At 41.5% G+C, this 27670-nt stretch overlaps 1 protein-coding gene across 1 annotated transcript; it reads left to right on the top strand.

Moving 5' to 3' along the window:
• The first annotated feature begins 22781 nt into the window (after positions 1–22781).
• On the top strand, positions 22782–25707 carry LOC139652534 (homeobox protein MSH-D-like). The gene is made up of 2 exons (XM_071529638.1): positions 22782–23240; positions 24145–25707. Exons 1-2 carry the CDS (start codon positions 22865–22867, stop codon positions 24591–24593), a joined length of 825 nt encoding a protein of 274 aa, XP_071385739.1. The 5' UTR covers positions 22782–22864; the 3' UTR covers positions 24594–25707.
• Positions 25708–27670: the final 1963 nt, after the last annotated feature.

Below are 27670 nucleotides of genomic sequence, written 5' to 3'. Positions count from 1 at the left end.
GTGCGCTCTACAGGGTCTGAGTCTGGTTTCAGGTGATATACACTAAAAGTTACACAGAATTCCAACGTTAATGTCACTGAGAGCAAGAACAGCTGGGAATAATATATACTTGTGATTATCTAAATAAATTATCTAAGTAAGTCTTTACTTGAATTTAATTTATTGACAGAAGGTCATTATGCCACTTCATACCTCCTGTTCTGCCGGTTTGGGGTGTCAACAAGCAGAGTGTGCCTCGAAACCCACTGAGTGAGTTCATTAGTGCCTGTTTCTGAGCACGTGGAGCCTGGGGGCTTTCTTCATTAATCAAAGCAGTTTTCTGTCAAGAGACCAATAAAATGCCTCCGGTTGATCACACACTGCCAGGCGGCACATGGGCAGGACGCCTCCTGTGATAACACAGAAGAATAGGAGTCAACATTATCCCACTCCAATCGTCTCCTTCCTTTTTCTCCCCAGTCATATTAGATCAACTCATTTGAATATTGAATATACACTACCAGTCAAAGGTTTGGACACACCTGATTGAATGCACTATGTTTTTCATTATCTTAAAGCCATTTTGATCTAAAGGCTTATGCTTAAATGCTTAAAAAGTTGATGCCTATGTATGATTTTTTGTTCCAAAGCCTTTGCCTTTCCATCAAGGCAGAGGGTGGTCTCTAAAATATAACATAGTTTGGATTCATTTAACACATTTTGTGGTCACTGCATAATTCCATTTGTGTTATATGTGGAACATAAAAATAGTAAAATAGTAAAATGCGGAACATAAAAAAAATAAAAATCAATAAAAAAGCGTGTGTAGAAACTTTTGACTGGTAGTGTAAAACTTATCCTTATGCTACTTCATTGTGTATCAAAAACTTTCCCGTTCTCACCTTTTTCAGCTCCTTTAATTTCTGTTCTTAGACTTGTTCTTTCCTTCATCTGCTAATTCAGTTTATCATCGCACTGTCAACAAGCATGCCACACACCAGAAAGAACCATTAACCAAAATTAATATGACTACCTATATCAACAAATGCCTATATAGGCCTACTAAACACAGGCTTTTAATTCTGTGCTACCAGAGCATTTAGTATCCTGAGAGCCCTCTTTACAGGAGAACACAGCCAACTTCCAATGTATTAATAATTCCCCTGTAAAGTTTATTTTGGGGCTTTGCCTAAACATTAGCAACTGCAAACACACAGCAGTGTGCAGATATAATGGCTGCTTGTCAGTCCTCCACTAAAAAGGTAGAGAGGCAGAAATAGAAAATAGCCTGCATCAGATCCTGAGTATTGGCAAATGTGAACACGAGTTTTCAAATGAGCTCCTAAATCATTCTAGTCTCTCAATTTTCTGTGGAGAGAGACAGCTGTCTGTGTGTACGCTTGTGTGTGCATGTGCAAATTTGTGTGTGCTGTACACTTGTGCATGGATGAATGAATGTTTCCAATTACAGTTACAAAGTGTATACACACATACACACACACACACAGACACACACACACACACACACACACTGTTCTCCTTCTGAGCAGACTCCAGTATGGCAGGCTGTCTGGCATTCCTCTCTATTGACAGTTGACAGCTTTAAGCCGGCGTGAAGTGTGGATTTCACTGCCGCCGTGTAATTGACATCCTGTTGCTTGTCGGCCTCTTTTCTTCTTCTACTGCCCCTCCGCTCAGAACACTGGTGCCACATTCTCACAGCGACAATACAGGTCACATGGCGAGGCATGGGAAAATGGAGCTGTTATTTGGTTGGTTTTTGTATGTGGAGGTTTGTTTGTGTGTATGTGTGTGTGTGTGTGTGTGTGTGTGTGTGTGTGTGTGTGTGTGATAGCTAAAGCAGTCCCTCCCAGAGCCTGAGGAGAAGTGAAAGCGGATCCATCCCCTCAGATTGACAGCTGATGACATGGTTTCAATAGAAGCCTTGATAGGTACGGCCCCTGGTCAGGATGATCAATACATCATCAACCATTGGTGCAAAGACCACCAGATAGACACTGATGGAATAAACACTCCAGGTACATTTTCAGCCTCTACTGGGTGTTGACTTAACTTTTTCCCCTGCTATACAAAACTATTAAACATGGGGTCTTTTATTGATGTTTGGTTTATTTTCTCCCCACTACTACAAACAATGTAAGGGATTTTACGTGTACAAACCTGTGTAATGTTCCCCAAGTTGTACGTTGAAGGCTATAGAGGCTACAGAGCAAATTTGCAGAAATATCTACATCTCTGCTCATCCTTAAGAAACTCCTAAATCATTATTTTTGCATTTGGAAAGACATGTACAGTGTATATTGCCTGTGTTAGTCTGGGTCATCACATTGCTCTGGTCTTGGTTTTGACTTGGGCCCGACCCTCATTGGATTTGGTCTTGACTTGAACTCGACTGGACCTGGTCTTGGAGTTGACTTGGGCTCGACTAAGGCGATCTTGACTGCAGCCCTGCGTGTTAGGACAGGTAGCAAGGCTAGCAGTGCAGGACTGTTAAAGACTGTTGATGATACAAAATGCCAATTCCTTTGATGTTGTGGTCTGTATTAAACTGTCCAAGTCAAGTTCACTTTCATCAACATGAGATATTGACAAGCCAGCAACAAAGAACACAAAATCAATATGTTTAGCTCAGATAAAAGTGCCCTATGTCTTGGGAAACGTCTTATAGTTGGTTACAAGGCCGTACTACAGATCTGTGTGTGTATCTATGCCTGTTTGTTTTTCATATCTCTATGGTGATGTTATGAAGTGTGCTACATATCTGCAGCATACAATGCATTGTAGCCTAGTTGTAGAAAAAAGAAACAACACCATAGTGTCCATAGTGTAACCTGGTCAGACTTTTTATAGCATTTGATCTGTTTGGGTGGGGAAATACCAATGTGGTCCCACTGAAATTATATTATAGATTATTACATCAAATTCTGGTTCAGGTTAACTTTGCGAAAGACACGCAAAAATAGAATTTTTAATCTTATATACTTTTTCCACATTTTTCCACTGACGTCACTGGAACTGCCCAACTCTCTGAAACAAAATGATCTCATTTCATTTTAGAATGAATGGCTCATAGCAAGGTGTCCATAGCATACACATTTATCCTGAGTGATAGTCTGAATACTATATTTAGTGACCATGGGAATAAAGTTTATTTAAGCTGCAGGTTACATAGGGTTAAATGTTTTTTTTTCCGTTTTTCTTTTTGTCCAAATGTAAATCCAGTCTTTGACAGGCAGCTTAGATCCCTATTCTTACATGGTGGTCAGTTAGGGTTGGGCAGCATGGTGTGATTGGTGTATTGCCTCTGAATGCCTGGACACTTGGGAGATGTCTCACTGAGGACAAAAGAGAAGACTTAGAGGGCCATTATGGCTGGTCCAAGGCCTTATAATGATATGGTATTAGTCAGCTTGGACAGATGTCAGGCACGGATAATGAAGGGTGTCAGTGTCTCAACTTGCTGGCTGACATGACAATGTCATTTCTACAAGTGGAAAAAAAAATCATGTTTCCCACTTGCTGTAACTGTTATTAGATAAGTGGTAATTCCTGAGGTGAGGTCTAACAAGAGGAACTAAGATCTCTAGATTCACTTTCTTTTTTTCAATATTTAGTTTTTAAATCTAGTATATTTGCCTGAAGGATAATTCCCTTTTTCCTGCGATTCTGAAATTGTTGTTTTAGATGAAGATTGTCATTTTTTTGTTTATTGTTACCAGTAACTTATTTTTGATGAAGTTTGTACAGTTATTACTTGACAAAAAACAGAGTGAATTCCAGCTGCATCTTGTTCTAAAAAAAACTGCATATCACACAAAAACTACAAAAAGAAACATCTTTTGACAGCCTTGTGCCATCTAAACATGTCATCACCTTCAAAGACATGAGGTCTTCATGGGAAACAGTTTAAAGATCCCTGTGTGGAGAACAAGTGCAAACGGCATCATAAAACACAGGACGCATGAAGCAGCTGGTTCACTAAAGCAGCTAATCCATGAACCAACCACTGCCAGCACCGCCGAGGCGGCAGCCTGAGCCTCAGGTATTTCATGCACCTCACAACTTCAAATTAAGAAGCAATTATATTCTCTCCTGGGTCATTACTAATCTGTGTCGAAGCCTGCTGAGCTAATGGAGCCGCACCTAGCCTTAATTGCAGGGATTACGACTGGGAAGCCACGGTTTCTTTACCCAGTGCTGTCAGCAACGTAACCTTAGGAGGAAGAAAGGAAATTTAAATACCTCAGTTGCAAATGCGGAGAAAACCTTAAGTGAAAGGAATCTATTTCTAATCGTTCTGCTAACTTCTCTGTCTCCCTCTCTCTCTCACTTTCTTTGTCCCTCTAAATGAATTAATACTGCTCTAGCAAATCTCACATAACTTACAGATGCTAAATTATTTTTTTAAATTGTGGGTCCCTAGAGTTGCAAGACCACCATAGCTGCTAGATAATGATTTAGGCTGAGATTAATGGATTCTTTATGTTGAACAACATGAGTACATGTGTGCTTTCCCACGGCACTCATTGTTTTATGGCCCTGAAGCAGCAGTTAACTTACTCCTGTGGACATGGATACTGTCAGAAGGACAACTACTTTTGCAGGGCAAAATCCCCAACCTGTGTGTGCATGCAGTTTTGTGCCTACACATGTACTGCTGGTTCTTGCTAGTATACCTAATAGATAGATAGATAGATAGATAGATAGATAGATAGATAGATAATGCAGAAAGACTGACAAATTAGATGGAACTTTATTGATCCCCGTGGAGAAATTGGGTAAACAGTTCGTTGTCAGCAGCATTCGACCGTGCGCGGGGACAACCCGATGAATTTCTAGCCCATCACCTTAACCGCTCGGTCACAACCACTTTCACAACAGAGAGAGAGAGAGAGAGAGAGAGAGAGAGAGAGAGAGAGAGAGAGAGAGAGAGAGAGAGAGAGCGCTGAGCGGTGCAGAGGCAGAGGACCATCCCCTTCCCATTAACCAGTATTGGCCCTGACCTCATTAAAACTGAAACATTCTCCGTTGTCACCACTCTGTCTGCAGGGGGTGGGGAGTCAACCAAACCCAATTATCAACCCTTTCTCTTGAATTATAGGCTGTCATGTACAAGTTATTGTGACCAGCAGTTGTATCTGATTATTATTCCTTTGACTAATAATCTCTACTACACCCATACAGAACTGGTAATACAGCTGCACAGATGATGACAGAGTTGCGTTGCCTCTTGCAGGGAGCCAACCAGTGTTTGGCTTGACATGCAGTCTATGCAAAATATAATGTGGGCTTGGACAGAGGTGGAAAGTAATTCAATGCATTTACTCAAGTGCTGTACTTAAGTACAATTTTGAGGTACTGGCACTTTACTTGAGTATTTCCATTTTGTGAGATTTTATACTTTTACTCCACTACATTCCAGAGGAAATATTGTACTTTTTGCTCCACTACATTTATCTGACTAGTTAGTTACTTTGCAGAATAAGGTTTTATATGCAAAACATATGATAAGCTCATATGAGCTTATCATATGTTTTGTATGTAAAACATACGATAAGCTTGTAACGTATGAGCTTATCGTATGTTTTGCATGAAATGTGTTGCATTGTTAGAGTTTCAACTCCTCAACAGTATGTGGAGCAGTTAGACCTACAACATTAAAATACTTTTTACAGGTTAATGCATCAATAATTTAACACACTGAAAGGCACAGTTCTTCAGAATGAGTACTTTTACTTTTGATATTTAAGTACATTTTGCTGCTAATAGTTCTATACTTTTACTTAAGTAAATTTTTGAATGCAAGTTTTACTTTTAATAAGTATTTTTCCATTATGATATTGCTACTTTTACTTAAGTAAAGGATTTCAGTATTTTTTCCACTGGGCATGGGGTAGTTGATGAATTTCTGAATGCACAATGGATAAAAGATTTCAGATTCAGCCCTGCATTGCAGAGAAGACATTGCAGGGCTGCTTCCAAAAAGCTTTGACAAAGATCTGTGACAATGACATAGTTCATCTCACTGCTGTCAAAACATGAGGTAAAGCATAAGGAATCAGACTTGTCCATGTTTAGACAGAAGGAAAAAAAAAGTCACCAGGTCTGTGTTACACTGGTGAAAACGTCAGATCTGAGAGACGGCAGAATAAATGAATCCCGAGACAGTGATGCATACAGAACATGGGTAGGTGTCAGTGTAATATGGGACTTTGGGTGCCGTGCGTGGGTCAGCATGTTCCCGGACCCTTAAATCACCTGAGCGATGGGGTAATTACTGCTCTCTGGGACGCCACTCAGCCCTCTAATACCCAGGGGGCTCTACAGCGGCGCCACTTGTTGCGCAAGTATTCACCGAGAGGGAGGGAAACAGTGAGAGAGGCGGGGGAGGGAGGGAGGGGAGGGGAGGGGGTGGCGGTTCTAAGTAGGGATGCCCCTTGGCAATTTCAAGGTTAATCTTCTAAATGTTGGCTGACAAAGCAATATTGCTGAGTGAGTGTGTGCGTGTAAAAGGGTAGGAGTGCGGTTGGGGGGGGGGGGGGGGGAGAACGAGAGAACGAGAGAGAGAGAGAGAGAGAGAGAGAGAGAGGGACAGTTTGAGAGAGAGAGAGAGAGAGAGAGGGAGATTGCTCCGCTTCTAAGAACGTGTTTCCAAGAATTACTCACATCGCCTTACTTTTCCAAAACCAAAACAAGCACGGTCTCTCGCTTGCATCATTATGACAGACAGTATGACAATACAATGGAGAATCGACAATCAACTATGAACATAAGTGCAGTTTTGAATATAAAGTAGCCACTAAATTAGTAGTGTTTTGCATCGTGACACATTCCAAGATTATTCCACACAGAAATCACCTTTGTCTTTACCTTTATTTATCCAGGGAATGTTTGCTGATCACAAATACTTTTTTTGGCAGCGCTACATGCTGCAGTTCCACACATGCACACATGGGAGCTGGTCAGCGGCCAACAACAGAAGACTGTGGCTGCGCTGTAGCAGTCGGGGGGATTAGATGCCTTGCTCAAGGACGCTTCAGATGGTAGGGAAGGGAATGCATCAATCATTTACTTTCCCTGCACAGATTTTTCCCTGCCAGCTTAGGGATTTAAACCAACAATCTCTGCTCACAAGTCAACTTCTTGAACCTCCAGGCTGCTGCCAAGCTATGACGCAAGTATTGACATCCTGGACTCAAAACCCATGACCCCAGCCAATAAGAAGTGAATATCAAAGCCATGGCACAAATACTGAGGACAAATTTAACAGATAATAAATAAAAGATGGAAATCAAAATAAACAGTCAATGACGTTCATTGTGTCAGTTACGGGAGTGATTTTAATTAACTCTGATGATGTATGGGCTTGATGTCTGCTGAGCGGTAATTCATGTGATCGATATGTTCAAAGGACAGGAGTATCTTTATAATCTGCACAGGAGGGTTGAAGCGCAGATAAGATATTTGGTGCCTTGAGCTGTAAATTTACCTTTCTCCACTAGTGAGTATGTATGTGTATGCGTATGTGTAAGTGCATGTGTGTGTGTGTTTACATGTCAGAGTGGGAATATACTGTGTTTAATAATGATCTCAGTGACCCGTGATGATCTATTTCTCATGGGGCTAGTATATAGCACTGAGGATGAAACAATTGTGACAACAGACATAATTTCTCAAACTAGCAAAATATTTATTTCCTTTGATAAACGCTTCATAGTAACACCTGACATAACTCATTGTAGCACATTCAACCTGTCCACTCATCTTGCTTCACACAGTTTTTTATGTGTTTGATTTATATTTCCAACCCTTCAAACACAGGTCACCACTATCAATAAAGCAGCACATGGCTAACATAAAGCGTCAGATGGGGCCTAACAGATTATGAAAGGTGGTTTCCCATGCCATCTTTACACTGTGAAGTCTTTGAATATACACCGGTGGACAGACACATGCACGCAGGCCAACAGAATTTGCATACACACACACACACACACACACACACACGCACCTATCCTGAAGTCACCTGCTCTGTCTAAACCAATCTAACATTTGAAACTTGAAACTTCAGTTTGTAGCTGTAAGCGTCTTCGTTCATAATATTAAAAAAACACAACATGGGAATGTTAAAATTTAGGAAGTAGTGGTTTAGTAATCATTAATATAAGAGTTGTGACAAAAGATGAACCCGCACTCACTGATTGGACCTCAGACAGTGACCATTTTCACTTGCCATTTCAGTGAAAGACACTTTCAAGGCAAACGGTAACCTTTGATAGTACAACTCTATATCAGTAGCATTATTTGCATGGTGTTTCCCCACCATTATTTCCCCACCATTGCATGTTTACGTTTATCACACAAGGCATCAGAATGTGTCCATGCGTCATTTAAAGTCTGTGAGGTCATTACTTTTATTGGCAATATCCGCTTGTTTTCATGGCGGCACACGGCTGCAGATATTTTTAGAGGGTTTCTTTACGCTCACGCCCTGACACGCATCCATGCATGACAGCACATTGGCGCTCACACACAGACACTCACATGCGCATACACACACACATTCATTTTTTGTTTTCATCTATTCTCCTCTCACTCTCTCAGATTAGACAGGGCTCCCAGGATGCAGTAGTTTGTTGAGGTAATTACCTGTAGACATGGCACAGAACAAAGCAATCAGGGAGGGTCCCTAAATACGCTGTCTAGACTTGGTGTCTCTCTCTCTCTCTCTCTCTCTCTCTCTCCCTCTCCCTCTGTCCCTCTCTCCATTTATTGTTTGACCTGTCGTTTGACCTGACACAGACGAGAAGGCAACCTTAAACATGAAAGAGGACAGACCACACCATTTCTCTCCTGCTGATTACTTGCCATTTATCCTTGTATTATATTACTGTTTTACATTTCTTTTGCTCTTTATCGGCAGTCTTCAGCACCTCGACGTATAAACGTGTAGACATATCTAAGGCTTCTTGCACTGAGACAAACAACAGGGCAGCGCAGTAAAGAGACAGTTAGTCTGACCCGCTGTAATGGCCCTCCTTTGAAGTGGTGGAGATAGTGCTTGTAATCAGCTTAATTGATTGTAACAAGGCACCAGCAGCAGAGAGCAAGACAGAGAGAGAGCGCTGTGGGGTGGTTTTAGAGAATCAGTTGTGTTTGGGTAGAGTAGTAATTCACCATAATGACAGCCATTACTCCAAAGCCAAACAGTGTCACTCACTTCTCCCAACTGTGGGTCAAGCTGGCAGACCTAGTCATTTCACTAAAACACAGCCGCAAGGGAAATTACAAGCAAACAGAGTGTAAGTGCTACTCAAGTACTATTGGATTGTGTGTAATTGCTATTCAATTAGGTATGATTAAGGAACAAACTCAAGTGCAAAACAAACACCTTTGTATTAAAGAGCAATTAAAAAGATATAATGCTCATCTTGCTTTAATCAAAACATAATTTTGATTTTGCCATGAATGGCTAAGAACTGATGTTACAATGTGTGGACAATAATTGACTAATTGATTAATCTACTAAATAAACTGCACTGTCAGTAAGTTTGTAACTCTCTCCCTCCTCCTTTATTCTACCTCTTTCTCTTTTCTTTCTCCCTCTCTCTCTCTTTTGCATGCTGTCTCTCTCCATGCTCTTGTCTGTCCATCTGGAGTTGATCATTCCATTTCCTGGCTAGTATTACAGTCAACAATTATCTACAGATCAGCAGACAGCCCAACTTAAAAGGACTGGAATTGACGGGGGAAGGGGGGTGTAGGAAGACAGAGAGAGACAGAGACAGAGAGACAATGTCCCATTATTTTCATGAACTTGCTATTATCTTAGCGTAGTTGTTAAGTTGCCACTCTCTAGTCATTAACCCAACAAGCTGTCAGCTTCTATTTTCCTGGTAAACAGTGCTCTGTTCCAATTAAGCAAAGTCTAAACATACTGTAACCACAAAGGAATCAGGCAGGAATCAGGCAATCATGCTGTATGCCACAGCTCAGATACCCATAAGTAGATATGTGTTGTGTATAGATATACACAGTATATACACACATCATAGTATGTACATATAAGATGAGATTAGATGAAACCAGACATTCGGGTGGAGCACAAATAGATGAAACGTATAAATGAAAGCATGAAAAAAGTATGGTTTGCAGCATTAAGAGGGTGTGCAATACAGCAGCAGCAGTAGCAGTAGAACTTACTGAGACAAAAACAATGAATGAAAATGATGTGCAATATCGAATGTCATTTAGATTAGTCATGAGTGTAGGAAGTCCAGGATAGTTTGCACAGACAGTGCAGGAGCCTTTCAGTACCTTCCTAGTTGGATGAGACTGGGGCCATTAAGGCAGGAAGCATTGTACAGTCTGGTGGCTGTTGACAAAATAGCGCCTAAAGCGCTCCGTGCTGCACCCTGGGGGGATGATCTGTGATCTGTAGCTGCATCAGCTCACTGTGCAGCGGGTGTTGTCAAGGATGTAGTACATCTACATATATGCATTCAGCTTTTGTTATTTTATTGCTATGGGCATTCAAGCAGCATATGATTATGGCACAGTTTCTCTGTCTCTCTATCTCACTCTCTCTCTCGCACTCACTCTCTCTGTCTCTCTAAGATGTCCCACTTTATATGACCTCTAGAGAGAGACAGAGAGAGAGGGAGAGAGAGAGAAAGAGGGAGAGAGAGGGAGGGAGAGAGAGAGAGAGAGAGAGAGAGAGAGAGAGAGAGAGAGACACTGAGGGAGTACAGGCAATAATGAACTAGGTCAAAACCTAGTATATGGCTGGACCATGTATGGGTGTGCCACGTGCCACAGCCGACCAATGGTGTAACTAACTCCGCTGTAGACTGTTAATATACAGAATAATAGTCCATACATCCATACTGATCTCCGTTTCAGTGCATCCTGTCTCTCTCTGCGCCGCTGTCCTCTCCACCGCACCCACGGCCCGCATTGATCCTCCCGATCCAAGCCCCGGTTGCTCTGGTACCCATTGGTGCTGAAAACGCTGTTTGCCGGACACCCGGTGACGCATCGTCGTCCGCCGACATTTCGGCCGGATCACCAGGGACAAATCGGCGCCCAGCTATCGGCACTGGCCGGAACCGTGGCCCCGGGAAACTCCGGAAACCGTTGGCAGTAAGCCCTTGGCGCGCCGAAACCTCCATGCTTGTCTGTGTCTCTCTCTCTGCCGACAGAACAGAGGGCTGTCAGGTGGACTGAGCTCACGCATATGCATTGAAATAAACGGCGATATGATATAATTGTATAGATTCTACTTTAGCTTCAGTTAGCTTCAGTTAGCTTCAGCCTACATGCATGATATTGGTCAGCCTGCTTACTGTGTGGAAGAAACGGGCTCCCGATCTCAGCGGAACATGATGGCGAAGAAAACGAAACATAAAATTTCTGGCTCTGTGATCCTATGATGTGCCACATGCCACGGCTGACCAATGGTGTAACTTCATCACTCAGTCAGTCAGTCAGTCAGTCAGTGAGTGACAGACATTCGCGTTTATAGGGCTGGCCTCGCTGTTGCGGTCCAGCCAAAAAGCATAGTATTCATGTATGTGAGGTCCTGTGTCCTTGTACCATGTGTGTATATACTGTGAAGTAAATTGTCAATATTTCATCCTGCGAGTATGTCCCTGTGCATTTATTGCATTAGAGCTTGAGTAAAGGTACACAAAACCACGCACATCCAAACTTATACTAGGTGCTGGACAGAAAAAATTGTCAAATATTAAGAGATAGAGTCCGCACACTAGAAATGGCTCCCATGCCGTTTATTAGTATTACCACCACACATGACGTTTCGAGCATTCTTTAGACTTCAGACTTCTTGTTTTTGGATACCGAATGGATTCTAATTTTGAACAAACACAACACATTTTATGACACCTTGTATGAAACTAGGGAACATCAGGAACTAGTTTCTAACCTAGACAGAAATATAGGTCAGACCAAGAGATCCACCTGCTACTTTTGGTGCTCTAGAAATGGAGCGGACAAGAAAAGACATAATTCATCTTTGGAAACAGACAGCAAAGCCCAAAAAATACATTATTGAGCAACATGGAAGCTTCTCTGTATCTCCTTTTGAATGTAGCTCATATAAAACCTTTGAACTAAACCTCAACCAAGCTGAATGGTGGTTCACGTGTGGGTGGGTGAATTCAGCGCAAGTGTGAAAGTTTCATTTCTGAATTCTGTGACATCTATCAAGCTCTACCAAACATACTGTCCAACAAATGATATATTTATGAATTCCTCAAGATGTTGCCTAACCCAATAAAAAGGAGCCATATTGTTATCTTATTTACAGAAGGCATGACATGACACACCCATTTGTGTACAGTGCGCAAAAGCGTGACAGCAGGTAGATAAAGTGGGACACTCTGCATAATTCAAGTCCTACCTGCAGTCTACCCCAATTACAATATAATGCACTCTTAGTTTTTATATATTAAGTATTAATATAAAGGAACTAATGCATAATAGAAAACTATATTAAGAGTAAACACAGCATAGAGGGAACATTGATTCTGAACGCTCTCCTAATGTTACTTTTTTTAGATATGGCTTTCAAATAGATTTATGCATTTAAATGCATTTATGCATTTTTTCGTGCTCTTTGTTCTCTACTATAATGATAAACGCTACAAGATATACAAGACAATTTGGACTCACTTAAATATTAACAAGTACCACACCTTTCCATACCCAAATGACGTACATAATCCAAGTGCAGGAATTTCCAAGGAATTTGACTTGCTCATTTGGTGCAGCATTTCATGCTTACATATCACAACAAGGAAGTTAAATATTATAGGGTAACACACACACAATGAAGAACAAGCCCTCAGAAAAATACAAGATATAGACTAGCATAACTGAGATTCAATGTTAATGTAACTTCAGCTGTTAGTAGTAATTTCATAGCAGCAGTGAAGGAGTGTAGAGAAAGTGCAGTAGTGCAGTAGTCGAGTGTACAGCAGGTTATAGTCAGCCTCTATCTCTGACTCGTTGGCAGACTGCTGTCAGGCAAATAGACATTTTGGACTACAACCGCCTGTTGTTTACAGCTCTAGGTTTTCCTTTTTTCAATAGAGGATATCCAACATCCCTGAATGAATAGTCTTAAATTTCTTTCAGTTAACATGTGTGGGATGAATTTGCCAATGAAAAAACTTAAAATGCCTTAGAATGTTCATTGTGCACTAACAGTGTAACTTAAGCCTTAACTCACAATATATGTTTTCATTGCATGAATACATTTCATAATACATTTGTCAGGTTTTTATGAAAAGGCCATTTCACTCTTCCTTGTGATAAACAACATAGCCGATGTTAACCCTCATTCCCTGTTAGTCAGTCCAGTGTCATATCAGAGATACATGTATGAAAAACATACAATAGTTGTTTTCACAAAGTTCTAATGAATGAATAGCAAGAGTAAGCACAGGCTGTTCTATGTCCTCTCCAGTTTTTATCCAAAGAGGATCAAGGTAAGGATGTCTACTCTGTCCTATGCTATTTGCCATTTCTGTTGAGCTACTTTCTCTGTCTTTCTCTCTCCCTCTGCTGTGTTTTGGCTGGCCCAGTTAAATTGGGCCAGCATCTTAGTAATTGCCAGTCTGCCAATCAGTCCAGCAGCGGGCCCCTGTTTGCCCCATTTTCAAGGGCGCATGCAGGGGGTTTGTAACCTTTAACCTGTAGGCGAAGGAAGGGTCACCGCAAAGGACCCCAGTGGCAGCTCTGGCTCCATAGGGTCAGAGCAAAGATCAGTGTGTGTGTGTGTATGTCTGTGTGTGTGTGTGTGTGTGTGTGTGTGTGTGTGTGTGTGTGTGTGTGTGTGTGTGTGTCACAGCCCCGCCATTATTTCCCAGCCCTGTCCCTGGTCCTACTGTGACTGGCGTCTTTAACTCATTAAACAGTGGTGAGTCTGAGTCTGCCCCAGCCCCTCTCTCTCTCTCTCTCTCTCTCTCTCTCTCCTCACACACACACACACACACACACAAGCCAAGACAAGGCAAGGCAAGGCAGGAAGGATCATATTAATGAAGAAAATCCCCATCCACTGTGGTGTCATAATAAGGTTGTTTGCACCTCATTTGGTGTCTCCACAGTCAGCCAGCCAGCCAACCAGCCAGCCAGTTAGACAATCAAATACTCAGTTAATCAGTCAGTCAGTGAGCCTCACAGTGACTGTGAAAGAATCAGCAACTCAGCTTGTCAGCCTGACCAGATGTTATTCAGTAAGTCAGTAAGTCAGTCAGTCAGTCAATATGTTATTCAGCTAAGGCAGCTAGTCAGTCTGCTAGTTAGCCATTACACCGGTCAACAAGTCAGTAGCCAACCAACCAACGAGTCAGTCAGTCAGTTAGCCAGTCAGTAAGCCAGCCAGTCCCTTTACGATAGCTGGCCTTTTAAACCATTACAACTGGCTTTGATGTTCCTTGTTTTGGCAGGAGGCTGATTTGTTTACTCAGTTAAGTGCTTTCTTCTTTATGGCTCTATAAAAAAGTCTCTCCTCACCAGACGCTGCTAGACGGACAGAGGCTTCATATTAATTGTAGCTGTAAAGCATAACAGACAGATATACAGATATGAATGTGCATTTTTTGGTAAATGTTGATGAGTCACTGATGCATGGCAAAGAAGAAGAAAGGATAGGCTCACCAAGAACAATGCAAGGAAGAAATTTTTTTTAATATTATTCACATTTGTATTATTGCATAAGGATAGTTCTAATTACTTAGAATACTGTAGACAAAAGGTGTGTTGCTTATTGTGTCCCACCAAATGATTTAATTACTGTAATATAGTTTAAAATGTAACTATATGATGAGAAGACATGTGAATATGGTTTATGAGAGGTATGGGAGGTTTTAATGGCTCATAACATATTCTAATCTATTATAACAGCATATTTTAAGTGAAGAGTTACTAAACTCTATTTTGTCACAATAAAAATCACAAAGTTCTTAATACATTACACATACAATAAATTTTTCATGCCATATAAACTGTAGCTATAGTGATGAGGTCTTGTTGAGCATTAGTGCTTTAATATATTATAATAGATTTCCCTGAGAATTAAACTCTGAAGTTGGTGACACACTTGGAATGTTTGAGTCAACGTAGATGTGAATCACTCCAAGAAAAAGGCAACAGTGGTTCCTGTTCTGATGTAAATGAAGCAATAATACTGAAGATACTCCCTGGGCATTATTACCAAAAATCTGCCCTCTTCCACATTGCTGTTGTCCAAATAAACTGTATTATCTTTGCCCTATGTCTCACTTCACTTCCTGTTGGTAAGCACATTGCCCTGTCACGTAACCCTAAAGGATGCTTGTATCACGGGCATAATGCTGGGAAAGTTGTGGCTTTGTTCAACCATGAAATCTTATTTGCTGTAATGAGACAATAATTTCTTTTAAGGAGATTCGTCTTTGTGGTTTAAGTTGTTTGTTGTTTGCGAAGGTGGATTTCCCCAAACTCTGGCGAGCTTCCCAGAATAATGTGCATGTTCACACGAGCAAATGCATTACACATGCACACACACACACACACTTACATGCACACTTGCCCTCCCAGCACCACTTAAAAACAATTATACCGTTTCAGTACCTCTCCATAATAACAAGCCTGCTTGTGATTTACATCTGACTGCGTTGTCATAAATCCTACCTGTCAGAAGTGATTAAGATATAGTGTGTCAAAGGGAATCTACAGGCCTGCGAGAGGGAGAGGTGGCCCCTGGCTAGTCTCTCTCTCTCTCTCTCTCTTTCTCTCTCCCTGTGGAGGTTGACACGGAAACTGAAGTCATGAGGCCTGTGATGCACACTGAGTCATAAAGGTCTGATGACCCCTCCAGTCTCTGATCCTGATTGCACTCTACGGTTCATCTCCAAAAGCCTCAATACAAAGTCCCGTGTATACTTGAGGTGCACTTGATCTGAACAGCCCAACATCCCCAACTGCACGCCATGATTTTACCAAAAACTTCGACAGGAAGTCTCTTGTATACTCAAGTTGCACTTCATTTGAATAACCAAAAATCCCAGATTGGACTCCTTAACCAAAATGATCTGGTCAAAATGATGTTTGAGTGTTGCACACAATGGTTGACTCAAACCTACACAGTGGGGAAGAAGTATTTTGTTCAAGGTGGTGTGTGTGGAGAGGCGCTGAGGTAACAAAAGAATCTTGACTCAGGATACAGGAAAAACATGTTTCTGTTTATTTGTTTCTATTCTTTTCTTACTTGTGATGCAACTTAAAGGGAAATAAGCATCAGTTTAAACAGTTGATAGACTGTTCTTCTTGCTTAAACCCATGCAATATGCTATATGATACGCTATAGTACTAACCAATATAAGATTCATATATTTACTACTGCACAATACCTAATATAACTATCCCTTGTACTATTAAGCTAGGATAAAACCCCATATAGAAAATATACGATTACATACATTCACTCCTCTGTGACCATAAACTCTCATTGTCTCCACTGGAGAGCGATCAAATGTTTAAGGCACATAGACCTATAATAGTAAGATATAATGGTGGCTAACCTGCATAGGGAAAGAATGCACACCTATTTTTACACTATTTTTGTATGCAGTGTGGAACGGGTAAGAGGTGGTTGACTTTGAATGGGCCTCTTTCCAAACCCTTCAAGGTGGAACATATTAGTCATGAATTAATAGGAACACCTGATAATGATGGGGTATGGTGAGGTGAAGCTATGAACCTATATTAGTGGATAAGTATATGGGCTGCATAATGTTCAACACTTTATCAAAGTGCGGGGACAGTTCCAGAAGTATAATTTCAGTTGGCGATCACCCAGCCAATTATCTTCTTCAAAGGGAAGAGTTTTCTACACAGAGTTGTACAGAAACAGGAACAGATACATTCCTTTTGGCATTAAGTGAACTTTCTTCCGTGTGCATGTGTGTGTGTGTGTGTGTGTGTGAGTGTGTGCATTGCATAACTGTGTTTTACATGAGCGCATATTTGCATGATCATGTGCATGTGGCGGCACGTGTATATTTATGTGTGAGCCTATGAGAATATGAGAGTATACAGTATTTGTTTCAGTGTATATGCTTTCTTACATGTGTGTGTTCAGAAGCATAAATATTTTTTACTTAACTGCATGCATGCATATGTACCTGTGTTTACATGCATGTGTGTAGGTGTGTGGGTGTGTGTCCTCCATTCAACCCCTGCAGTGACTAATACTCCATCATCAGTTTTCTCGGGAGCACTCCCCTACAGGCTCACAGTCATCAGCTGACTGTCCCGTAACAAAGCCCAGGCTGAGTCAAGCAACAGATTACCTGCTTCTCTTGTCATTAGCAAAGTAGGCATCAATCTTTCACATTACAGGAGGGTTCATTCTCTCGCTTCTGAATAGATCTGTCTCCAGTGTTAACAGCTAATTGGCCCTGGCGCCATCGTACTATTCAAGGTAGTCATTTAGGTGCATTACAGGCGGAGGTTCAGAGGGCTTGGGAAGCTCAGAAAGAGAGAGAGAGAAGAGAGAGAGAGAGAAGAAGAGAGAGAGAGGGGTAGAGGGAAAGAGAGAGAGAGGGAGTCAGCACTGAGACAATTTAGATGTTAATGAAAACAATGTGATGACAGTGTGTATATGCGTGTGTGTGTGTGTGTGTGTGTGTGTGTGTGTGTGTGTGTGTGTGTGTGTGCATGTGTGTGTCGGGGACAGTCTCCATTTTCACCAGGTCCCGCTGGTTTGTCAAGCTTCCTGATGTCATCAATGTAATTACTGTGTGTGTATAGATGTATTTGTGTGTGTGTATGTGTGTGTTGGTGCATGTGTGTGAGCGTTTGGACAGTTAATTTATTTTCACTTTCAAAATGTCTTTATCTATCTATCTATCTATCTATCTACACATAATCTACACATAATGTTTGCTCGCTTTTTCACTTGCTTATCACTTGCTTCTTTACTTACAAACCTACAGTATTTACTTGTTTACTTCCTCACTTATTTACTTATTTACTTTTAGAAGCATGCAGCCTTCACTATGGTTCACATTCTATAATGCCACTCATTCTAGTCATTGTTGATAGGTCCACTTTGTGCAGCTATCTGCTGAGTCCACTTAAATTTGCTAACTCCCAATATAAGTACAGAGTATAGATTGTGATGTGCTACGGGGTCATGGCGTGAATAAGTGTTTTAATGGCAATGTAAATACTGTGTGAGTGTAGGACAGCCTGCCAATTATCCCGGCCCAACATTCCACCACTTCAAAGCCCCTGCTGTAATTACAATGCTCTGAGGTGTGCCCCTACCCACACAACCGGAGGCTTCTGGAGCTTCACACACACACACACACACACACACACACACACACACACACACACACACACACACAAAACACGCTCAGACAAATTGCTTTCCCTATTATCAAGCTCAAACGATATTATGGAAAAAAGGAAGTGGGATGTGTTGGTAATTTTGCTACACCCAGGAGGGAGGGCACCCCCTCTCATTTCTTCCCCCCCTCCACCCTCCTTCCTTTATTCCTTGTCCTCGTCAGTCTCCTCCTTCGTCTCTTGCAAAATCATCTTTCACATGAAGATATAGTCCCCTTTTCCCTATTCTTTAATTGCTTAGAACACTTTTAGTATGCATATACTTACTGTATTCAGTATGTAGTAGTTCCCGTGCCTCAGCTCATGTATTCCATCTAAGAGGAGATTTGGTACTATTAGAGTGGAGCCTAATGATATTTGTAAATATGTTTTCATTCCTTGTTTTAGCCCATTTTGTGTTTTCCAGATTTTTCAGTGAGTTGTGTTTGGCAACTTTCCAGATGCAATCTGAGTTGACCTGGTGGTGAAACTACTAACTCCAATTTGGTTAAACACATGCTGAATGATTTTCTATGTCCTCCATTGTTTGACCTAACTCATGATCACACTGCATCTTTCTTTCCTCCTCTCTAGAAAACCACTCATCTGAAGTGAAGCTGGATCATTTAAATGTGAGTTGAGATGAGTGAGTGAGGATTTTTAGGGAAGGAAGGAAGGAAGGAAGGCAGGAAGGAAGGAAAGAAGGAAGGAAGGAAGGAAGGAAGGGAGGGAGGAAGGAAGGAAGGAAGGAAGGAAGGAAGGGAATAAAGAGAGACGGAAGAAGAGCAAAGAGAAATTAAGGACATAAGGAGGGAAAGAAGGAAGGATAGCAGGAAGGGAATCAGAGGGAAGGAAGGAAATGAGGAACTAAGGACAAGGAAAGGAAGGAAGGGAGGAAGGTAATGAGGAATTATGGAAGGAGGGGAGGGAGGAAGGATCCTTCCTTCCTTAATTCCCATCCCATAGGCAATAAAGAATTAAGGAACGGACAAACAAATGAATGAAAGAAGGTTTGACTTGAAATGAAGCCTATTGGGAATTGCAGTGAGGTAAAGAAAAGTAAGTAAACCAGACCAGGCAAGAATGAAAGGGGGCAAGGAGGGAAGGCAGGAGGGAAGGAGAGAAAGGAGGAACCCGTTTCATGAATATTGACTGACGAGGTGCCTGAGGGGCGTGAGGGCACAACCAGAGGCAGAGCGAGAGCGAGAGAGAGAGAGAGAGAGAGAGAGAGAGAGAGAGAGAGAGAGAGAGAGGGAGGGAGGGGGGGTAGAGGGAGAGGAGGATGGAGGTGGGACTCCTGAACTGAGCTGCAAAAAAAAAAAAGGCAACAGTTTCTCCCCCGAGGAGTCGGTCCTTTCATCTGGCCGCTCACTGGCGCCTTCACAAACCTCTGATTGTCTGTGAAATAACCCCACTTTAATAAGGCAGCGGTGGCGGCCTCCTGGGAACTGAGTCCTGCTGCAGAGTCTGAACACAGCCAGGCTGCCCAAGACTCATGCAGTGGCTGTTTATGCACCCAGAGAAACAGACATTTAGTATTTTTACAGACAATGTGGTTTATTTATACAGATCTAGTGATTTGAGGGAGGTGGCAAAAAATATGTAATGTGTCCCCCTTTCTTGTCCCTTTTTTATGTTACACCTACTAATGAATTGCACACACACACACACACACACACACACACACACACACACACATTTTGTCTGTTCTAATTAAAGTTGTGAGATGTTTACATGTCTATATATGTAAACCTGTCTACTAAAAATAAAGGTTTAAGTGTTTATTAATTATTCTTTATTTTTAGGAGCTTGTCTTACTTGTGTGTGTTCAAGTGATCGTTTATTCTGTAATGTTTTGTTGGTTGTATTGTCAAAGTGTATTAGTGTATGTTCAATTAGTGTATGTTCAATGTATGTTCTAGCAGTGGTCCTGTTTATTCTGTAACATTATATGTTCTGTTTGGTTGTACTGTCGCAATGTATTGTCACAACGTAAAGTTTTAAATTGACTCCAGGAAGAATAGCTGCTGAGATGCGGCAGCTAACAGGGATCCAAACAAACAAACAAACAAACACAGCCTACATACTATGTACACAGTATCAGGCATGCATCTTCACGTATACGCACATCAATTTTCATGCATAGCAGTCTGATACTGACACTGATACTGCATTCATTCTCAATCAGCTGCAGCCTCCTGCAACTGTTTTGAATGCTTCCACAAAGAACCTTTCAGACCAAGGTTCTTTAAAGAACCATTTTTGCAGTCCTTTGCTTGTTAATCTGCCCTTGTGTAGCCTCATTTGCAATTGCACAATATATACTATGGAGGGGTTTGTTTTTATCCAATAATGATGGTTCTTTGGGATATGAAAAGGTTCTTGCAAGGTTCTTTGTGGAACAATAAATGGTTCTTCTACGGCATCACTCTGAAGAACCATTTTCAGTTCCAGATCGCACCTTTATTTTTGTGTGTAGAAATTAAAGGTTTTGTAAATCCAAACTCAAGTGACTGGTTGTCAGACTGTTCCTTGTGCCATCTGTCAGCGTAAAAAAAAAAATAGAAACAATGCAAACAATTCCTCTAGGAGTGGACAAAAGGTACATTGTGCAAGCAGCAAGATTTATTGTACACATACACACACACACACACACACACACACTGCTTCTACCACTCAGACATAGCAGATTATGAGTGCGGATAGACCTTGTCATGTGAAATAGCAAGTAATTATAATTCAGCGATAGACCAACAGTTCCAATTAGTAAAGGCTCTGGTGTTATGAGCACTTTGCAATTATAAACTGCCATGACCCTGTTGATATGGGAAAAAGCCTTAACACAAGTGAGTGTCCTTTTAACTTAAAATATTTCAAGAATTATCAAAGGACTATTTCTTCCGATAAACTGCTCTAACAAGTGTAACGTTATCAATCAGGAGCCTGGCACTTTCATCTGACACAATGTGAAATTGTTCTGGGAAAATCACAGTGAGTTCATTCACTGCTAATGCCCATCGAAAATTGGGCTTGAATCATAGGACAAGAAGACGGATGAGATGGCTGCAGATTTTGAGAAGCGAGATAATTTTTGTTCCATCCAGTTTGTGTCCAGTCACGCCTCAGACACCAGCTGGACCGAGCTAATGATTTTAGAGACTAAATCTGTAATTTAGTAATGTAATACGCTGTAATTTGAGTGTGACACCCCCTGTTAAACACTGGAGTAATATAATACAGCTGCGTTTTGAGTTAGAATCAGTTACCAAAGACCCAAACAATATACTCTACATCTACAAAACTATTCAAGAGCAGATGTGGATATGCCCAAGTTTAGACAATCCTGATAATTAATAATCAACATATTGTAAATTTAACAAGAGAGAGAGAGAGTGAGAGAGAGAGAGAGAGAGAGAGGGAAACAAATGGAGGAGAGTTGATCTGTGTATTATCCCGGTTAAGATTCTCCATAATTATCCGCATGGGGCCCGTGTTTACACATGCAGTCTCATGAGGTTAGAGTTTGAGCTAATCCATTATTGAAGCTTAACATGTGATAATGCTGTGGCGCTGCTATTATTTTTGTAGCCTATCACTGTACGTACTTGTTCTAAGAGACCAGTGAGGCAACAAGAGGCCAACCTGATAGCTCCCAAAAGTTTTCATGACAAGGACATGATGAAATATATTGAATAGATCCAAATTAAGCCACAGACTCTCATTTGATAAGATTGTATTTGAGGACACCCCATCTGGGAAGATTCCTATATCCTTCTATACTGCCCCAACTTTATAATGAATCAAACATAAGTGAAATTAAACTTATTTTTTAGTTGGGGTCCCAAAGAAATCTACCCCACTTTGGAAACTAGTGCTCTAGCTGACTCTTGCTGGCTTCAAGTGCTCCTCGCAACCTCGTATTACTAAATGTCGTAAAAGTGACTTGTTGGGCATTCAACTGCTTTTGGTCGGAAATACTAACAAAATGGATCCTGTAACAAAACTGTTTTTGGTGACTGTTTTTTTAATTTGAGAAATCAAGTGGGATATAACTGCTTTTGTGCTTGTTAAGCCCAAACTTATTGTAGCTATACATCACTTTCACCATCAAACATTGACACACCGTCTATGCTCTCCGCCACCTAAATATCACATTTCGACATTCACAGAAAACTCCCACTTTCCCAGTCCTATTTACCACTTTCTTTGACGTCAGCGTGCGCTCCACTATTAATGAAAACATTTCCGACAGTACGTGAAGGCAGCATCTGCTCACTCCTAGAAATTTTGGACGGCAGTGATTGGCCGAAGTTGGGCCGTGTCAGCGTGATGCCTCTACATACTCCCACAGCACTTGACAGCTCCACAACACTGCGCTCGCCGGCTGTCCACCTGGCCGCCCCTCCACTGCCCCGTCCGCTTGGAACTGACCCTTTTTTTTCGGAGGAGACCCGGAGAAGAAATGGCTTCCCATGGGACTTGTAAGGACTTGGGGTGCAGCTCGTCCGAGGAGGACAGTAACCGTGCGGATTCGGCGGAGGGGACGATGGAGGAGAAGAGATCTCCGGTGACGCGCCGTCATCACCCGTTCAGCGTGGAGGCGCTCATGTCCGGGAGGAAGACGGAGAGCCACGGCGGTGAATTCACTTGCGGTAAACCGGTGGTAATGTCCCCGACGGGCCTGTGCTCTCCGTATCTGTGCCGGGAGACGTGCAGCCCTCCCGGGGGAAGCCGAAATCACTTACCGGCTGTGCCTTCGTCGCCGGTGAAGTCCGAGGCGTCAGAGTCAGAAGACTGCGCGCCCTGGATCACAAGCAGCGCGTTTTCCACACAGCCGCGTAAGTTTCTCCCACAGGCACTTTGTGGGTTTTTAAAATGTATTGGATTTTATATGAGATGTTTCCTTCACCATTCTTTCTCTCAAAGAATATATTGACCTATACTGTGAGGAAATTATGTAGGCTATTTTATTTAAAGAATGGCACAACCAACGTTTTTCTGGTTATTTCCAGTTCTTCTTATAATAACTCGTCATATTATAATAACAAGTGATATTCCGATCCAAACTCTCAAACTTTGACAGCAAAGTTTGAGAGTTTGGATCGGAATATGACTTTGCAGAGGCCAAACTTTTCCTTATTTACATACTAACTGTTGCAGTTGACTGAAATACAATCTGCACTTTTTAAGATAACGCCTCTGCTATTGTGCTCCTTCCTGTCGGACAGAAACCCAACAATTATTGGAAAAAAAAAACGCTTGAATTAGATTAGGCTTAGATATGTGGACTATTTAGAGTAAACAAGTTAGATTTCTCTTTCAGATCATTATTCTTGTGTTATGTATGATATGTAAGCTGTTGCCTGTTGAAATGAGGCGTGTTGTCACATGGGGAATTCCCTGCCCATTCCCCCTATACTCCTAACACATGAATGACACATGAAAATATTTGGTAAATTCATGAGATTTAACAAAGTCATTAAGCCTTGCATTATGAAAACATTTTGAACAATGATTAAAAGTAGCCATTTGCAATTTATTTGTAAAACCAAAAAAAAGTATTGATCAGTATTGCATTGCCTTGGAGGGGGTAAGTGACTACACATCATTTAGATTGTGTTTTCAACTCCGTCTCCCATGATGAATCACTAGAATTCTTAATATTGAAAATGTGGCAGTAAAATAATTAACATATTTGTGTTTTTTTGTGTTTTTTTTCTTCCTCCATCTTTGCTGTCCCAGGTCAGCTGAACGCCTCCTGCCCGCTGAGAAAACACAAGACCAACCGGAAGCCCCGCACGCCGTTCACCACGTCCCAGCTGCTGGCACTGGAGAGGAAGTTCAGGCAGAAACAGTACCTGTCCATCGCCGAACGGGCCGAGTTCTCCTCCTCCCTGACCCTGACGGAGACCCAGGTGAAGATCTGGTTCCAGAATCGTCGGGCAAAGGCCAAGAGGCTCCAAGAGGCCGAGTTGGAGAAACTCAAAATGGCCGCCGACGCCAAGACGGCGGCGGTGGCGGCGGCCGCTGCCGGAGCCTTGCACCCCGGCTTTACGTTACCGCTGTCGCTGGGCGCCGTGTCGCTGTACGGACAGTCGTACTATCACCACCACCACAGACCCATACTGCCCCTCTCGCCTTTAGGACTCTATGCTGCTCCGCTGGGCTACAGCATGTACCACCTATCATGATGGAAATATCACTGACTTGGGGGAAACGGAGGTTCCCAGTGTTCCCAAAAATGGACATGGAGGATGCGTGGCTGATTATTTTGAAATCAGAGTTTTCTCTTTTGGGGATGTTTTAAGTGCCGGGGAAGTCGATTCAAGCAGTCCTCATATAGCTGATATATTTGAAGACATAATTCAGAAATATTTTCTTCCCACATCGAGGATATAAAACTTTTCGATGTCGTCTCTTGGCCCCCTTGGACTGCCTGTTTACATGACTTGTGTCTTTGAGGAGGGGCGTTTTCTACTGTTCAGCTGTTTATACTCTTCCATTGTTTACTTCTGCAATAATTGGACTGGGCCAGGACTTGCACTGGGCACAACGCTGCAGACTACAGCCTTTCTCTTCATCAGATTCAGTGCCTTTCTCTGAAAATGGCCTTAACCGAGACACTTTGTACACGTATGTGGATCAGTGACAGTGTTTCAGCAGCTCAGGCCAAATAAAACATATCACTGAAGCATTCTTTAAATTTGTATCTACAAAAGTGTCTTAGCATGAACAAAATTACTTTTTGTTTTGCCTGCTTTAAAAGACTATTCTCCATTTCAGATTGTAAACAAAGTTCAGGTTTGTCTTGTTGTCTTGAAGACACATAAGTTTACATCTCACATTAATTTCACAACAATGAAAACTAAGTTGACACTTATTCTATTGTAATTTAAGCTTTGTCCATGTTTTATCTCTGATTTTTCTCGTAGCAATAAAAACGTTTTGATTTCTCCCACATTTCCTTATCAGGCATTTATAGAGCCACCTGTTAATGTAGGCATATTTATTGTATTCTCTCTGAAATATAATGCTGGAAATGTATGAATGTGTCATGTTTTGTATTTATGATATATTGTTAGAATATGGCACAAATGTTCTGACCAAAACTATATTTATACTATCTTTCTTCCTGAAAGTCCCTTTGCAAGGGCCTACATTACGCTATGCAGTTATTAATGAAGATATTATATATTTTTTCCACTGATATATATCATTCAAATGAACCAAAAATTAAAAAAAGTCTTTCCAAACCTTACTTTTATTGTCATATAAATTACATTACTGAATATGTAAAAATAATAAACTAGCAATATAATACTTTAAACATTTGCAACTACATTTGCTTTGAATCTTTCAAAAAGTGATATTTTAAATAATTTACTACTGAAACCAAGTGTTACGCCTTTTTCTTCTTCTTGCTCAACTCTTTACAGAAACAGCTGTTCTTTGTGTGTGTGTGTGTGTGTGTGTGTGTGTGTGTGTGTGTGTGTGTGTGCGTGTGGCCACACGCATGTGTATTTGCATGCATGCTTGCGTGCATCCTTGTCTGTGTTTCCCATAAGATGGTGGTCAGTTCAAGGCAATGTTTGACAAACCATAAATGATGCCTATAAATTATCCAACTTCACAGATAGTTCCTGTTATTACTGAGTTGTCATAAACCACACTGGGAGAAGTTTTATACTGAGATACATTCAGCAAGGAAATTATGCTTTGTTTATACAGAAATATAGTGTGTTTTCTCTCTGGTAATCATTATCTCTCTATTTACAGAAAAGACACCCAATATTGAGTCATTCAAGTTTCTGCACAGTAGCGTGAGAACTGGAGCAACAGGACTCATCTCACTAATTCAGAGGAGTGGGTGGATTTATAATTGGGGATAAACAACCAAAGCTAAGTGGAACCATTGTCTATATTATTTTTCATCTCATTACCCAAAGGCCAATCTTTATTGTCCTTAACCTCAACCGTAAATACTTGCAACATTTACTGAGGTTTAGCTCAAGCTAGTATCCATTCAACTGACAAGATCCATGCAATTATTTCATTCTTTGCGGGAGAGGTGACGATTAGCACAATTATTATCTAAAGTTAGCACAAGCAATGAATCAAAGCTGCAGCGCTTGACTTTACATATAACAGCTTGTCCAGTTAGGGAAAAACACACACTCTCATCTGTTAGGTCTAGCCTAAGTGCTCCTATCCTCATCAGCATTGGTTTCTTCTTGCCTCATTAATCTTGATATTAATGACCACTGTTGACTTTGTTTCACATCAGCCTGAATCCCTTCTGTAACCACGGGCCTCTGTTCATGTTATGCTGCTGTTTTTATTTTCCCGAGAAGCCCTACATCACTCAGCAGGCGGGCAGGCAGGGTGGGTGAGGCGGGGTGTGGGGCTGTTAAAGGTGCCTGGGCTTTGTTGCAATTATAAAGAGCAGCTTACAACTTCCGTGTGACTTTGATGTAATGAGGAAATCATTTATAGGCAGCGGTGTATTTATGAGGTTCCCCTTTAATCAGAACAAGGCGGGCGGGAGAGGCCGGGCGGGCGGGCAGGCGGGTAGGGAAACAGACAGGCAGGCTGACACGGACAAGCAATCAGCCTAATGAAGTGCAGGCTGGCAGGAGCGGCTCCGAGTCTGTTGTGAAACGTCAAGTTTGTGCTACTGACTGGAGGGGGATTGTGTTACAGCGGCAGTGAATCCAATAAATTCTCTGACTTTTCCTTGGGAGGTTTGTTATGAGCATTGAGGGTCTGTTTGTGTCATTGCAGTCGTATCTTGAAATCGATTTTAGCGGTTTTATTTGTTTAACACTATTTTATCGCAGCTCTACTGGTTTTACAAGATTTCCCAATTGGGTTTTCTTTTTAATAGACAGAGAAGGGAATACAGCTCATTTCTAGTGGCTGGGATGGCTGATGCTCCAAAAAAATTCCAAGGCACACTTCTTTACTGAAAAAGTTTAAAAAGCCTTTATTGTATGGGCTACGCCAACGCGAGAGTGCGACCATATACATATTCAAAGTTACAGATAAGGGACAAAATAAAGTTCTTCATTTAAGCCTGGATTCTTGATGGCTCTTAGGTTGAAGATCCAATAAAATAAAATAAGAATAAGCTCCCTATATGCTGCCTCGACAGCCCCTTATCACAGCCACAGCCAACAACCCTCATCATCGGGGACTCCATCATCAGGGACGTCAAGTCCAAGTCCAGTCCAAAATTAGAATATCCCACAGTGCTTGGCTTGGTCTATCA

This window comes from Centroberyx affinis, unplaced genomic scaffold, assembly GCF_046629955.1.
Source record: "Centroberyx affinis isolate AG114_WGS23_722 - 3 ecotype Tasmania unplaced genomic scaffold, CSIRO-AGI_Caff_v1 ptg001820l_1, whole genome shotgun sequence".
Lineage (NCBI taxonomy): Eukaryota > Metazoa > Chordata > Actinopteri > Beryciformes > Berycidae > Centroberyx > Centroberyx affinis.
Note: the sequence above shows the minus strand (reverse complement) of the source record. Positions and strands in the feature narration are given on the sequence as shown.